Source organism: Miscanthus floridulus, chromosome 8 (genome assembly GCF_019320115.1).
Source record: "Miscanthus floridulus cultivar M001 chromosome 8, ASM1932011v1, whole genome shotgun sequence".
NCBI classification, from domain to species: Eukaryota; Viridiplantae; Streptophyta; class Magnoliopsida; order Poales; family Poaceae; genus Miscanthus; species Miscanthus floridulus.
The window spans coordinates 154,646,319-154,661,852 of record NC_089587.1 but is presented as its reverse complement, the minus strand read 5'-3'; the positions used below and the strand labels follow the sequence as shown (position 1 = coordinate 154,661,852).

Here is a 15,534-nt window from a genome sequence, read left to right as displayed (position 1 = left end):
TCTTGAGCATGTGACTTTATTCCATTCATCAAATTTGAATAATCCCAAATGTATCAAGTCACTTCCATCAAACACTCCAATAGTGATTTGATCATCCACATAAATAAGAACATCATAGCTTGATTAGTGCCTCAACTAAATGCAAGTACTTCCTTCTTTACCCTAGCTAGGTTCTTCAGCCGCTAAGCCATCGCTTGCCCTTCACCCTTGCTTAGTACCTCGAAGCCTTTCCTTGCTATCTTCACCATCTCAAGCCATCAAGTCACATCTTGTGTTGAATCATCCATTCATGTATTGTTATCATTTTCATTTCAATTTAGCAAGCTTCAAATATGAGACCAATCCATATGCAATTCTTTATGTCTCATTAATTAATTCTTACAAGCTTGCTTTCACATAGAACATGGAAATCCCACAATAATTAAGCCTTAGCATGAATTCCATTTGCATTATTGTCTTGTGCTTGAACTAGATTGTTTACACAACAACACATCATTTTGGCTTTCATTAAGTACCTATGAGATAACCTATTACCTGTCCACACTTAGCAAATGGGTTAGTCCTTTAATCACGTTGTCATTCAATCATCCAAAACCCACTAAAGGGCTAGATGCACTTTCACATTCACACATATATAGTGCTACATTCACTGGCTATATAGTGCAGCATTAAGTCTTAAAATAAAGTGTTGCATTCACACATATATAGTGCTACATTCACACAAATATATAATGCAGCATTAAGACTGAGAACTAACCATAGTCAGCAAATAACTTTTCCTCAAGCTTATGTAATGCTTCTCTCGGTTGGCCTTTTGATCTTCAGACATGTGACTTGTATCTTGATTGAGCAAGGAATTATAGACCTCAAACATCCTTGCTTCCTTTTGCTCCTTTGCTGCCTTCAAATTTGCGTTTGATATCTAAATTTGTGCTTCCGTAACCTTTTCGCACTCCACCTTCCGATCTTGCTGCACCTTGATAATTTTCTCAATATTGTTCCTAAGGATGACAATTCCTTCCATAACATTATCCTTCTTGCGCTTTCCACTATGGTCAGCCTTTGCTGCTTCTCTACTAATGGGACGTGACTGTTCTTCTGGAACATCAACTATCTTAGTCTTGTCTTTCTCTTTTTCCTCAAACTGTGCACACCATTTGGGCTCCTCTTTTAATATCTTCCACCAATGCACCAACGAAAAATGCTTTCCAAACCTGCTTTCATATATCTTCTGTGCCTCTTCCTCTAGCATGTCGTCGGAGTATCCGTTTGTATGCATTTGAGTTACCTTAGTCCAAGCGTCATTGAAATCAGTGATCGATGACTTCAGGCGTGACCAGTGAACCTTCAATTGGTTTATTTCCCTTCTACGCTTCCCATTCCCTTTCCTATTAAACTCCTCAGTGATTTCTTTCCAAAATGTATCAAATTTCTTGTCATTACCCCTAACTAGGTCTTTTGAACCATTCAACCAAGCACTGGCCTACAAAATATGAAATAAAAAATATGAACAAATCAAGTATTGTACCAAACACTGGCCTACAAAAAGGAAAATAAAAAACTAATCAATTACCAGCCTCATTTCTTTGTCATGAGTCCAATATATTTTCTTTACTGCCCTATTTGCCTCACTATTCTCTCCTTCCTCAATGTCAATATTCACCGTCTCGTTTGTTGAAGTGCCTTGTTTCATAGCTTGGGGTGTTACTGTTCCATAGGCACTTGGTGGTGGTGGTGGAGATATTAGGTTCACGTTCATAGTCTGACCAACAAAATGAAAATTTTCTCCTGGCATGTGTGGGTGCGGCGGATAGTGTGGCTGTTGAAGGAAATTTACAAAACCACCAGGTGGATAGACCCTGAAGTTTTCACACAATTAAAAAACCAGAAATACTAATTGCAGGCATCAATCTATACATCTCTACACACTAAAATCAACTAATTGCAGGCATATTCATCAAAACAAAAAATACTAATTGCAGGCATCAATCTATACATCTCTACACACTGAAATCAACTAATTGCAGGCATATTCATCAAAACAAAAAAATACTAATTGCAGGCATAAATCTATACATCTCTACACATCGAAATCAACTGATTACCGTGGATCTGGGGCTTGCTGGTTTCCATGTTGAGATGGAAAATTTGGGGGCATGGCTCCCCATCCTGCTCCTTGTGGTGGCCACGGCTTGGAAGAAGGCACACCAGGGAAGGAAGAAGGCGCAGATGTCGGTGCTCGACCTAGTGGCGGCTCTAGGGCGGACGGTGCTGGCGGACCCGGTGGCGGCGCTGGGGCGGACGGTGGTGGCGCAGCGGCCGATGGCACTCCTGCTACTTGCGGTGGGGATGAAGACGGCAAAGCAGGGGCCAGCGGAGAAGAAGCCGGAGGGGCTGGCGGCGTAGGAGAGAACGCCGTCTTCATTCCAAGGTGGCTGCCTCCGTGCCCTTTCCCTCCTTTGTTTCGCCGCCTGGAGCTACGGCCAACATCCATGGCGCTGAATCTAGCGGCCAGGGCAGGATGGGGAAGGAGAAGAAGGCGCGCGCGGGGAAGGAGGAAGAAGAAATCGCGCGCGACGCGGGAGGAATCGCGTGGGAAGGATTGGATCTTCGCGCCTGGAGCACGAGATCTGTGGGATGAAACTCTCCCCTCTCAATGCGGGTGTCGTGGGGTTACCGAGAGCTTGGAAATAGAGCTGGCGAGTGTCGTGGCCATGAAACGAACTTGTTCTCTCTCCTCACCATTTCATGCAAAAAGTGCTCCCATGCTGATATGTCACCCTAATTAACGTGCATGACACTCCCATGACATCCCATTGAGACTGGCCTAAATATTACGACAAAGACTACTTCTCTTCTTTGGAATCATTTTTTCCGTCTTTATAGTATTAATTATCATGGACAAATATTGTGGCAGGTTCTTTGCTAAGGCTATGGTTAAATATTATTGTATAATATAAGGGGTGGAAGCGATAACAGGCCGCGAGTCTTGTCAATGTCATGTATATATATAGTTGCAATGGTTATAGTATGATTTTTAGCTTCCATATTTCACACCTACATAGTATGCAATGTAACTTAAAAAACAGATGTTGTTTGGTTTGAGGATGGGTGTGGCTAGCACCCGGACGTCCGGACACTAGCCCCATCCGGACGCCCGTGTCTGCTCCACCTATTTTGCCCACCCCGCATGCTTGATGAATCACGTTGTGCCTGTCGCTGCCTGCCTCACTTGTCCCGCATGGGGCTACAACTGCTCGCTCGCCCGGCGCTCGCCCCCACATGGTGTTGCACGTACACACGCAAGCCCGTGTTTGCTGCTACGCGTTTCGATCCGTTCCGTCCCCTCGCTTCGCTTCTGTGTTGCGCACCCATGGACACGCATGCTGATGGGGACTAGATCAACATTCATGCAACATTCAGATGAAACATATGAAACAAACATCTAAAACGCGTGAAACATATTGCGCCTACTAATAAAAACACTTGCTGCAACATACGTCTGAAAGAGGTGAAATATTTCAACATACGCTTGCAACATATGTGTATAGCCACTGCAACATATGCAACATCCACATAAAACACTTACAACATACGTTTGAATCAGAAGAAACATTTGAAACATACACTTGCAACATACGTGTATAGCCATTGCAACATATGAAACATACAGATAAAACACTTGCAACATATGTCTGAAACAGATGAAACATTTGAAACATACACTTACAAAATATGTGTATAGCCAATGCACCATATGCAACATCCAGATGAAACATACATCTAAAACGCATTAAACATACGAAGCTCGATGCCATGAAGTAGCGGAACAATTTGGGCCAGCACTCAGCTACCAACGATCAACCGTCACGGAAGCACCAAACGGTGCATGCAAGATGTGGGCCCCTGCTCCTCTCACAAACAGGCAAGCGGTCGGGCCGACCCTGCAGCTGGCTAATCCAGTCGGCCAAGCAACAACGCTACAGGCAGCATGCGGCAGGGGTAGCTTGGCCAAGGCGCAGACAACGCAGAGAGAGAAAAGAGCAGGACAGCAAGCAGCAGCAGGCTAGGTGCTAGGCAACAGATCGAGGGCAGGCGTGACAGGGAGGCCTGCAGCCCTCGGCGCGTGCGGCTAGGGGCCTGACTGGATGGTCCAGCTAGCAGCGAACGCAGCAGGGAGCCTCTCTCCGTGGTCACGCGCATTCATGGTTCCCCACGCACGACATGCATCCCGAACTGCACCCCGAACGACACGCTCCTATGCGTTGCCCCACTGAAACCAGAAAGGACGGGTGTGGGTCTGCTTGACTGTAACCGCACGTCTCCTCTCTTTTTTCTTGGGCGTTACGTGCGCGGGGTCTGTCCATCTGTTTGTCCGAACGTCTCCAACCAAACATTACCATTTGAGGATCGAAGAATTACTTTTCTTTTTGAATGGATAGTATTTGAACAAATTTATTATAGCTTAACAAAACAATAATAATAACTCTCTAGGTCGTGCTGGCGCGGAACTTTCCGGGGATGGGCCCTCTCTCCTCGATCCTTGGCCGAGTCAGACAATCTCATGGAATATTGGAGGAGAAAATTTGATGCAGGCCGACTCACGGCGTCTCCGTACAGGCCCAGTGTGAATGCAAGCCACGTGTTCCGAAGCGTCCAGGCAAGGCGCAGCTCCCCCGCGGCTCCTTTTCCGAGCTCTTCGCCTCCCTTGCTCGGCTTGGCTGCAAGCACCTGCAAGCTGCAACTCGGCTAGCCCATATCAGCATCAAGTAGTTTTCTTCTCGTAAAATCAGGAACGTGCTAGCTCATGCCGTCGCACAAACGCCTCAATCCCAAGAGCCCATAGAAGAGAGACTAGGACATAGCCGCCAATGCCCATGATGGCAGGAGATACACACCAGACCACCATTGCCGCTTCCGTCGTCGCCACTGCCGTGATGAGCAGGGGTGCAAATGGTGAATTTTTTTAACACTTTTTTTAAACTAATTTAAAATCTAATACTGTTTTTTTTTTCAAAACTAACATTTTTTGCCGCGTCTATTTTCCTAGCGCGACAAAACATATGTGCCGCGCCATGCATGGTGGCGCGGCGACCGGGATGACGTGGCGACGACCGGAACGCTGACCGGTGACGTGGCAGGTTCTGGCGCGCCACCGATCTTGGCGTGGCAGTGCCACGCCATCCCTCACGGCGCGGCAGTCCCAGATAAATATCGTCCGTGAGCCGCCCTCCCTCTGTCTGCCTGCCCGCCGGCCGCGGCCGCACGCCCGTCCGCCCACCAGCAGCGCCCGCCTGCCGCGCCTACTGCTCCACGCACGCCGACGCGCCACCCCCTCCGGCGGCCCACCGCGCCCTCCGGCCACGCACATAGGTATTTGTAAAATTCAGCTAGCTTTTGTAAAATTCATATAGGTATTTGTTAGAGATATCAACAGTCTCGTGTGCAATTAATTCTGCATGTATGTTTCATTATTCTTTTGTAAAATATATTCATCACCTTTCGTTTTAGAGTTGACAAAGAAGCTTCTAGTATATATATTATTAACGTGGGGCTATGGTTACCAAATGAGGTAATAAAATATAAGCACGTGTTTTACTTTGAGAACAAGATATGGAAAATATGAGGCCCTTTGAGAACAAGATATTAAAATATGAGCACGTGTTGGACACAAGGGAACATCTAGATGATTATATGTTTCAGAAGATTATATCCATTTAACAATTTCTCATTTATATTATCGGAACTACATTTGTAGATATTACAATCAGAGAACTAGCTAGCATGTGTTGCTCTGCTCCAAGTTCTTGACCGGGAAGAGGACACCCCAGCACTTGATCCCCGCAACCATGTAAATTGACCGTACAAACTCTCAAATTACAAAGAAGGGTTACAATCATCAAGTCCCATAGAAAGTTGTACGTCCGTCAGTCTGCCGAGCTCTAGCATGTGTTGCTCCATGTGTTTGACTAGCCAGAGGACACCTCATCCACAGCTCTTGCAAATTGAGGCAAGAACCTATACAGCTGAAAACATATACTTGTATGTATTCTTTTAGCTTTCAAATGTTCCAAATAGCAACTGGGTTAATCATGTGCATTAGCCAGCGACTCTGAGACTTGATATCTCTGAATGGTGCCCAGTTGAAGACATGATGAGCGTGCGTGCTGCAGAAATTGGCAGATATCCCATGTAATTGTGCATGGATAATCAACAATGAAGTTGGAGGATTTCATGAGTAACAGATCGTATGGTATGGTAAACAACCTACCTACACAGCACTATGGCAGGCATACATACTATCGAGCATGTGGTGCGCTGCGCCAGCCGTGTGCCGTGGGCCGGCGGCTACGGATCTTGCGCTGCGCCAGCAGTCTGCGCACAAGGTCGACGCGCGACGCGCGGGTCGCAGGGGGCTGCCTGCCTGCAATCCCAAGTTCCGTAGCCGCCGTGCACGAGCCGGCACTGGGCGTGCGTTTGGGGTCCTTTTTGCCTGGACGGCTGGACTTGGCCTTCCGCCCTTCCCCTCCCTTCCCTGCGTCTGCTGACACGAGGCGCAGCGCAGGCACCGGTCCGCCCACGGGGCGACCGGGATCGGGACTCGTCGGTATGGTCACAGGTCGTAGCGTGGTGGCCGTGCCCTGCCGCCTTGTCCAGTTTTCCTGCCCTGCGCTAGTAAACCAGGCATTCCCAACACAAGAGCGCGAGCGTGACGTCGTTGCGGGGGTGGCTTCTCTATCTAGTCGCTATAAAACGGCCTCTGCCCTCTGGTTGCGTCGCCTCGCCTCCCTCCCCATCCGTCCGATCTAACCGTCCCACCGCTCGAGGCCGAGATTTTGCTGCTGCCCTGGCCCCCCTCGGCACCGTCTCGTCCGACCATGGCTGCTGCTGACTCGGTCAAGAAGCCGTCCGCCGGCGGCAAGGCGACGCCGCCGCCCAAGTCATCCGACTCCGGTACGCCTCTCTCCTTTCCCATGCAGCGCTCTGTCTGTTTGGAGATCTTCATCTCTCGCTGGAACGCATGCACGCGCTGCATCATCGAGTAGCGCCGATCGGGTGACTTTTGATATCTTGACACAGCACGCAATAGGACTTGCACCTTTTATATTATTAGATCGATTAGATTAGAGGTAAAGATTTCAACCTCAATGGCTAGGGTCGGGTGACGATCGACGCGAGAGAGAGATCGTTTGATCAGCATGTCAAACTCTGCCGCGCCCGAATCATGTTATTAGCTGTTACGACGACCGGTGACACCATCTCTTCCCTCGATTCTTCTTTTCCTTTCCTTGTGTAAAGCTTGTTGGGTGCTCATCGTTGTAGTCACGGGTGTCTCTCCTCGTCTCCTGCTCCAGAGTCTGTCCAGCCGACCAGGCAGGCTCCGCCTCCGGCCTCCGGGCCTAGAGATCCTTGTCCTGTCCGCATGTAACGCCGGCGCGGTGGGCGTCAAGCCCCGTGGTCATCCCGTAATTCTTGGTTTCTCCTTAACCACGTGGGCGTTAAACCCAATGTTTGCTGTGCCCATGTGACTTTCTTTTTTTTCATCTCTTGGTTTCTCCTTAACCACGTGGGCGTTAAACCCAATGACCATGGCCTTGTCACTAGTACTGGACAACGTCGGGCACTCCGAGTCTGCACCACGTTGCTTGTTTCCGTGTGGCAAGGTTTCGGTCCTTCTCTCGCAGTCGCAGTGAAGAATAGATGGCGAAAAAACGATAAAACGGGGGGGTGTTTTGGTTGTGCTAAAGGCGCTGGTTGTGGCGGCCCGCTGCAGCTGCAGTGCTCTCAGCATTTCAAGTTGCGTGGGAGACACGCGATTTCCCTAGTTATTACTACTACTACTTGCGGGTGCCTTTCCAAATTAAAAGCGCCAAACAGTCAGATGCCGAGTTTCTGACCGTTGGCCCGTCCATTGTTTCCTACTACTCTATACGAATCTCGAAGTTAGAACAACCTTTTAGCATACTCATTTACTTACAGATGCGAATCTGGAAGTTAGAACAACCTCTGCACCAGTTCCTAGCTTAGCTTTACTCCAGCAAACAATTGTTATTTCTGCAACAGATTATTTTTAGTTTGTCTAGACCAAAGGACTTTAGTTTCTATATAGGAGTAGTTGGATTACGTGGTATAACGAGATCCATATGCCGTGGCCACATCCCAGTACGTGGTAGGATGGGAGTTGACCGCCAATATATTAGGCCTAGTACATCTGCATGGCTGCAACTGGTCAAACCGGCAGCCGGTATTTTAAATTTCGTTTGCCATTATGGCATTCTGATACACACGTCATGAGACCTTGTTGTTTACTAGGAGTACGCTAACTCATATTTGTTGCTATATTAACCTAATCCTTGTATCCTTTAATTAGGAATAGAGATAAGTTCCAAATTGTACCAAAGTTCCAAATGCCCTTCTAAATTAATGTCTTCTACTCCTCCGTTCCAAATTATAAGACGAGTTTTGGCTCTTCTCTTACATAGTTTTTGCTATTATACACTATGTATATATACATAATAAATGGCATGTATCTAGAAATGCCAAAAACGTCTTGTAGTTTGGAACCCAAGGAGTATATGCCAACCTTCAAACCTACAGAAAAGTTAGCGTTCAAACCAGCATAAGTCATGAAAAGTTAGCGTTCCAACAGTCAATCATGTATGTGCCTTAATTAAGGAACAACAGCGTATACTGAAAAGTCAAAACATTAGCGTGCTGTTCTTTTGTTTTTTGCGCCCATGCATGTAATGGATTATGGATTCATATTCAGGGCCGGGGTGGTGTCCAGTGTCCTCGATCTCGATATCCATGCGCGTGTCCTTGCTCCAAAAGCTCGGGAAAACGTAGAGGCATCGCCCATTCGCGTCGTCATGGATTTGGACTTTTTGCACGACCGATGAGCCCTGTGATTGAGTTGAGCCTTGGAGATCCCGAAAGGGACACTTTGATTCCGGGCGAGTAGCGTAGCATTCGGTTCGTCTCCTTTTTTTGCAATCTGACTGACTATTTGAGCAGCCTGTTGCTTTCAGCCGCCCTGTTCCGGACCTTTTGGGCCGGCGAAGAGACGACCTTACGAGTACGACATACTAGCCGTCGGCGAGACGGCGACACTCTGCGTTGGAATTGGATACGTTGTACTATTGGCCCATTGGGGCGTCAAAATTCAAAAACAAGACACGTACGTTTGATCCAAAACACACAGTTTTCCTCGCATGCATGCGCTACTTCCAAAGCCGGAATCTGGTAGCTAAAAGGCATTCCACACCAGTTGTTTTCTCCAGCAGACAGAGAATTGTTATTCCTCTATACATACATTACGACGACAGTTACGTGTCCAATTTCCTGCTACGTGGTGGCAGTAGCCCTTCATGTGTACTTGCCGACGTCCTCGGAACGTTGCAGTGTCAGGACGGTGGTTGACTCGCTTTGCACCGCTCTGTCGTTGACAGGCATCATGAAGAGGCTCCCGCGCCTCGCGTTCGTCTTCTTGCTGGCGCTGGTGTACCGGCAGCTCCAGGCGCCGCCTCCCAAGATCCCCGGAACGCCCGGCGGCCCTCCGGTGACGTCGCCGAGGATCAGGCTCAAGGACGGCCGGCACCTGGCCTACCACGAATCGGGCGTGCCCAGGGAGCAGGCCAGGTACAGGATCATCTTCATGCACGGGTTCGACTCCTGCAGGTACGACGTGCTCCGGGTGTCGCCGGAGCTGGCCCGGGAGCTGGGCATCTACCTGCTCTCCTTCGACCGGCCCGGGTACGGGGAGAGCGACCCGCACCCGGCTCGGACCGAGAAGAGCGTCGCCTTGGACATCGAGCAGCTCGCCGACGCCCTGGAGCTCGGCCCCAGGTTCTACCTCACCGGCTTCTCCATGGGCGGCGAGATCATGTGGAGCTGCCTCAAGTACATCCCGCACAGGTACGGCAGGCAGCCTCTGGTCTGGATTTTGAGAAGGCAAGAAGATCATGGGCTGAATTTCGCAAACTTGCAGGCTTTCGGGCGTAGCCATCCTGGGCCCTGTGGGCAACTTCTGGTGGTCCGGGTTCCCTGCGAACGTGACCCTGGACGCCTGGAACGTGCAGCTGGCGCAGGACAAGTGGGCCGTGGGCGTGGCGCACCACGCGCCCTGGCTCACCTACTGGTGGAACGCCCAGAAGCTGTTCCCGGCCTCCAGCGTCATCGCCTTCAACCCGGCCATCATGTCCCCGGCCGACATGGCACTCATCCCCACCTTCGCCTACAGAACCCACACTGTAAGCTCTGATCCGATTCCCCCGTTTTATTATTGGGATGATGTTTCTCACCTTGTGTGACTTGCATGCAGCACCAGGTGCGGCAGCAGGGGGAGTACGAGAGCCTGCACCGCGACATGATGGTCGGCTTCGGCAAGTGGAGCTGGAGCCCGCTGGAGCTGGAGGACCCGTTCCCGGGCGGCGAGGGCAAGGTGCACCTGTGGCACGGCGCCGAGGACCTCATCGTGCCCGTGGGGATGTCGAGGTACATCGCCCAGAGCCTGCCGTGGGTGCGCTACCACGAGCTGCCCACGGCCGGACACCTCTTCCCCATGGCAGAAGGGATGGCCGACGTCATCGTCAAGTCGCTGCTGCTCGGCGACGACTGACGATTTGTGACCGTCGTCGTTGTCGAGTCTAGCTCCCCCTCTCCCTCTTCGTCCTGCTGGGTTTTCGGGTGCCGCTCTTATTTGGGTCTTGCTTTGTAGTGCAGTGAGAATGCTACCGACATGTCTTTGCGATTGTTTCTTCTATTCCTGTCCTATATTATACAGATATATAGAGAAATATATATAAGAAAAATAAGCTCTGTAGTCTCAAAAGGTTTGTCTTCCGTTTCTCTCACCAAAAAGGCTATACACATTTCGCTGCTCAAGGTGCCTGTTCGTTCAAAGAAATGATTTCGCGTCTAATAGAGCGCAGGTGAGGGACAGAAGAGGGAGCTATGCGCCCGGACTAGGCTGAAAAGAAGCTTTAGGCCCACTAATAATTCAGGGAGTGCCAAGTCATGGGCTAGGAGAGGAACTGAGGATCAGGGTGAAAAGAAGTTTTAGGCCCACTAATAATTCAGGGTACAATTAATTTGTACAGAAGCGTGCTAGTTATGTCTTTAGTTCTTTACTAGCAAACATGTCCGCGCGTTGCGACGGGAGAAAAAAACCTGTTAAATATTTTTGGGGAACGACAATAAGAATGGTACATATTATTTATGTTTCAACATTTATAAATTCAAAAATTAAAAGTTACAATTTATTTTTTGATGGCCATGACATCTACAATATAATTTATTGTTGGCAACTATGACGATAACTATTAATCCTGTATCGAACTAAAATACAATTTTGATGGTTTTTTCTCCTAATGCAAAGCGCATAAATATTTAGATATAAATACATCATAACTTTAATTTTTGTTCTATATATGTGCTGGTATAATGAAATATCGAGTTCCGTGACCTTTGAGGACCCATAAAAATTTGTCAATAACGAGTTAGCTGCCAACGTGTCCAAGATTGGTCTATCCACCGATGATTAATGTGGGAGACCTCTCTCAACTTTTTACATGCTAGCCCTCACCATGGACTTTAGAGATACATTTATTTAGACTGGATTAGATAAGCAATAAAGTGATCAAGATTTCAGTTCACATTTTTATTAGTTGAACTGTTGGCTAATCTAGATTTCAATAAGAATATGTTTCTAATAAAAATTATGTTAACAATTTGGTATTAGAAAACTTTATTTTCTTAGAGATTACAAAAAGTCAATGGTTGAAATATCTATAATATTATAATTATTATTGATTTTATTGGAGAAAGAAATAGATAACCGGATAAACGAACAACAAAAAACAATGAAAAGATCCAAAACAAAAAAAATGGATGGACACTGAAACGTACAGGAACCAACATAGGAAAAGAAAAAATTATTTATTTATTAGACCAAAACCCAAGGGAACAAGGTTAATAGGATGCGGCGGACACAGAATTGACTTTAGAAAAAAAAAACAGTTGCATGATTGCTGAAACCGAGCCACTTTAGGATTATTAGGTTGGACGAAAGATTTTGCGCAACAAATTTTACCTCTTTAGTATTAGGGATAGACTAATGGGGAGATGCTAGCGTCCGTGCATTCGGACGGACGCACTTGTGTCGTGCGCCCCTCAGTTTCCTGCACCTCCTTCGCTTCCTGTGGCCACATCGCGTGGACGCGTTGCCCTGCCCACATCGCCCGCTCGCACACTGGAACCACCTACTTCAACTCCTCTTCTGGCGCGCATGTGGGGACCGCCTGCGCTTGCACCAGCCACTTCCCATGCCCGCTTCACACATGAACCGCCATGCACGACGCCCCAGTAGCTGCAACAGGCGGCAGCTGCAGGTGGGTACCATTGCACAAGTGCATCACCAGATCTACTTTGTAACATCTAGATGAAACACTTGCAACATACGTCTAAAATAATTGAAACACTTGTAACATACGTCTAAAACACTTACAAAACGCCCATAGGTGGGTCCCATTGCAATATGTGCAACACCAGATTTACTTTTGTAATATCCAGATAAAACACTTGCAACATATGACAGAAACAACTGAAACACTTGCAAAACGCCTAAAAACACTTGAAAGTCGTTGCAGACATATGCAACATCCAGATAAAACGTTTGCAACATATGAGTGAAACATATACAATATTCAGATAAAACTCTTGCAATATACGTATAAGAAACATATGAAACATTTGGAATAGACGCCTGCAACATGCGTGTATAGTCATTGCAACATCTCAATCTACTTTTGCAATATCCATGCGAAACACTTGCAGCATACCTCTAAAACATCTGAAACAATTGAAGCATACTCTTGCAACATGCGCTTTTGCGTAACATCTCCTTGCTGCTTGCCGCACTAAGGGAGCGCAGCAATATGCGCGCCTTGGCCGTGCCAAGGCACCATGCCACTGTAGTCGAAGATCATCCACGAGCCGGTCGCCCAGCAGCACGGGCGACGAGAAGGATGTCTAGGCGAGGAAGGGGCAAAGGCGCATCAAGGCAGCCGGCAAAAGCACGACACCATAACAAATAGAAGGCCTCACGGTTGCGTACGCCTGTGGCAAAGGAGTTCATTTACTATACGTCGTCGGCTAGAGGACTATGCCATTGGGTGGCGGAGGAAGTGACCGGAGAGGCATCCACATCTGGTTCCAGAGCAAGGCGAGGACGACATAAGGGTCATGAGGAAGACGGGCGGCCGCAACATGCAAGAGGCGCGATGGAGAGGGAGGAAGGCGGCCGGCCACGCTCGGGCGTGGTGGAGATGCGGGGTGGTGGGACACCGTGGAGAACACCGAGGCGGCACGACGAAGCACGGGCGTGGCGCTGTGTTGATTTTTTGAGAAATTGCGAGGAGAAGTGATGGTACGAAGATAGGATATGAGGGGTTGTTGGGCTGGCGTCGAGGCTCACCAAAAGGAGCGTTCGGATGGAGGGACACCCTACAAGAAGTATTACCGTTGCTAATATATGATCGATAGCTCCCATGCATAAACAAAATGATTATCAACAACAATAAAGTCGGCCTGCTTTAAATTAACAATGTATATAAGCCCATATCATAGACACTTGAATGTGACACCTAACCGCCCATACCCATCCCATCTGTACCAGCATTACAGTTTTTGCAGCTCTAAAGGCTCAAATCATTCCAAAGCCTAGCACGATATCGATCCATGATAACCACCGTCCACCGCCAAATAATCCATACAGACATTAACAAATGAAAAGAGATATATTCAAGATCACAAAGTCTGCTCTTAGTATAATCATATCGCCTGCCTGATCTACTGATTAATTAATCGTCCATCTCCGCCGTCTTGGTCTTGGGTGGCCCGAACCTCTTCTCGAGCCGGCGGAGCTCCTCCGGCGAGAGGCCGAACGCTCTCTCGAGGACTCCATCCTTGATCCCTGACCCGAACACGGTGGCCGGGATGCGCACGATGCCGGGGTTCTCGCTGTTGAAGCTGCCATACACCGTGGCGGGCTCGTCGCCGACGTTCATCTGGAAATGCACCATGGCGCGCGGGAACACCATGACCTCCCCCTTCTCGAGCACCTTGGCGAAGACGCGCCCCCCCGAGTCGACGAAGCCCGCGTAGACGCGGCCCGCCAGGACGAGCGCCGTCTCCGTGGCGCGCGGGTGGTAGTGCGGCGGGTTCACGCCGCCCGCGGCCGAGAGGTCGGCGCGCGCGAAGGACATCCCCAGGGTGTGCAGCGCCGGGAACGTCGCGGGGGTCACGGACACCCCCGCGAACCCGGTGTCCGCCGAGAAGTTGCCCGCGGCGCGCACGCCCGCGGAGGTGAAGTCGGCCGCTGTCAGGTTCGCGGGGCTCCTGCACGGGTAGGACGGGAGCCGCGCCGGATCCACGGGCACGGCACGCCCGCCCGTGTCTGGCACGCAGTAGTCTTGCACCACGTCGGGGTCCGCCGTGGACGACGCTGGGAGCAGCACGGCGGCGAGCAGGAGGAGGAGCAGATCACGCGGAGCCATTGCTGCAGATTCCTAATGCTAGCTAGTGTCGTCGGTCGCTGGCTCAGCCCGTCACCCGTCGGCGCGTGGTCACCACTAAACTCTCGAGTTGCAGCTGCAGCTTTGCCTGGGGAGGAGGGCGGCTGGTCTCATCTCTGTGACTCTGTTCTGGAGTACATTTATGCTAAACGAACATGTCTACTAAGCTATGATTTGCGACGCACCTAACTTTTAGGTTGGAATGTTTTAAATTCCTTTCCATATTTCGCTTGAGTGGCCTTTTCAGTTTCTTTGATTCGTTTCTCTTTTTTTTTTTTGTTGGTGCCGAGACCAAAAGAAAATGAAATAACAAGCCAGTAAGCTAACCTCTTATGACCCACGGCAGCAATCCTACCTTTCCTTCCATAAATCATGGAATTTTTGGGCCTGCATATTTTATCCGTGCGTGCGCTGATGTGCAGATTTTAAATTGTTGTTGAGTGTCGGGCCTGTCGGCTTGTTTGAAATAGGGCCTTGTTTCCAACGTTGATACTATGCAAAAAGAAGATTCCTCGTTACATTAAATTTGCGGTACATGCATGGAATACTAAAAGTAGACGAAATTTAAAACTAATTGTACAGTTTGATTGTACTTTACGAGACGAACATTTTGAGCCTAATTAGTCAACGGTTGGACAATTATTACCAAATACAAACGAAATGCTACAGTAGAGAATCTGGCACTATGTAAACTTTACCCATGCAAATTCCGGCCAACTAAACGCGCCCTAGAGTGGAGTGGTGGGTGCGGTGAAAAGGAATAGTAGGATACATGGGAAACCATGAGAAATCGTGGAGAAAAAAAAACGGCGGCTTCCTGGAAGTAGTAGTAGTAGAAAACAGAGTACTACTTGAGGTTGGCAAGCATCTTTGACTGGAGAAGAAAATTCCTTGGGTCAGGTCATCAGTCGTCGCCCGTGTGGATTTTAGCTAAGCTTCCAGGAAATGCATGAGTCATCCT

General features: G+C 48.7%; 2 protein-coding genes and 1 pseudogene across 2 annotated transcripts; 1 reads left to right on the top strand and 2 right to left on the bottom strand.

The window, feature by feature from the left end:
* Positions 1-752: 752 nt before the first annotated feature.
* On the bottom strand, positions 753-2,494 carry LOC136470043 (glutathione S-transferase T2-like; annotated as a pseudogene).
* Positions 2,495-6,733: 4,239 nt separating this feature from the next.
* LOC136473790 (uncharacterized) lies at positions 6,734-10,840 on the top strand. The gene is made up of 4 exons (XM_066471425.1): positions 6,734-6,954; positions 9,450-9,915; positions 9,989-10,250; positions 10,322-10,840. The coding sequence occupies exons 1-4, from the start codon at positions 6,879-6,881 to the stop codon at positions 10,616-10,618; spliced, it is 1,101 nt and encodes a 366-aa protein (XP_066327522.1). The 5' UTR covers positions 6,734-6,878; the 3' UTR covers positions 10,619-10,840.
* A 2,752-nt stretch (positions 10,841-13,592) lies between these two features.
* On the bottom strand, positions 13,593-14,895 carry LOC136473789 (germin-like protein 2-4). The gene has a single exon (XM_066471424.1). It carries the CDS (start codon positions 14,553-14,555, stop codon positions 13,860-13,862), a length of 696 nt encoding a protein of 231 aa, XP_066327521.1. The 5' UTR covers positions 14,556-14,895; the 3' UTR covers positions 13,593-13,859.
* Between the last annotated feature and the right edge of the window lie 639 nt (positions 14,896-15,534).

Bases quoted from the DNA above. Each gene is read 5' to 3' on its own strand.
- LOC136473790 (XM_066471425.1), top strand. From the start codon at position 6,879: ATGGCTGCTGCTGACTCGGTCAAGAAGCCGTCCGCCGGCGGCAAGGCG. The intron at 6,955-9,449 runs GTACGCCTCTCT...TGTCGTTGACAG, and splicing joins GCCCAAGTCATCCGACTCCG to GCATCATGAAGAGGCTCCCG. The intron at 10,251-10,321 runs GTAAGCTCTGAT...ACTTGCATGCAG, and splicing joins TCGCCTACAGAACCCACACT to CACCAGGTGCGGCAGCAGGG.
- LOC136473789 (XM_066471424.1), bottom strand. From the start codon at position 14,555: ATGGCTCCGCGTGATCTGCTCCTCCTCCTGCTCGCCGCCGTGCTGCTC.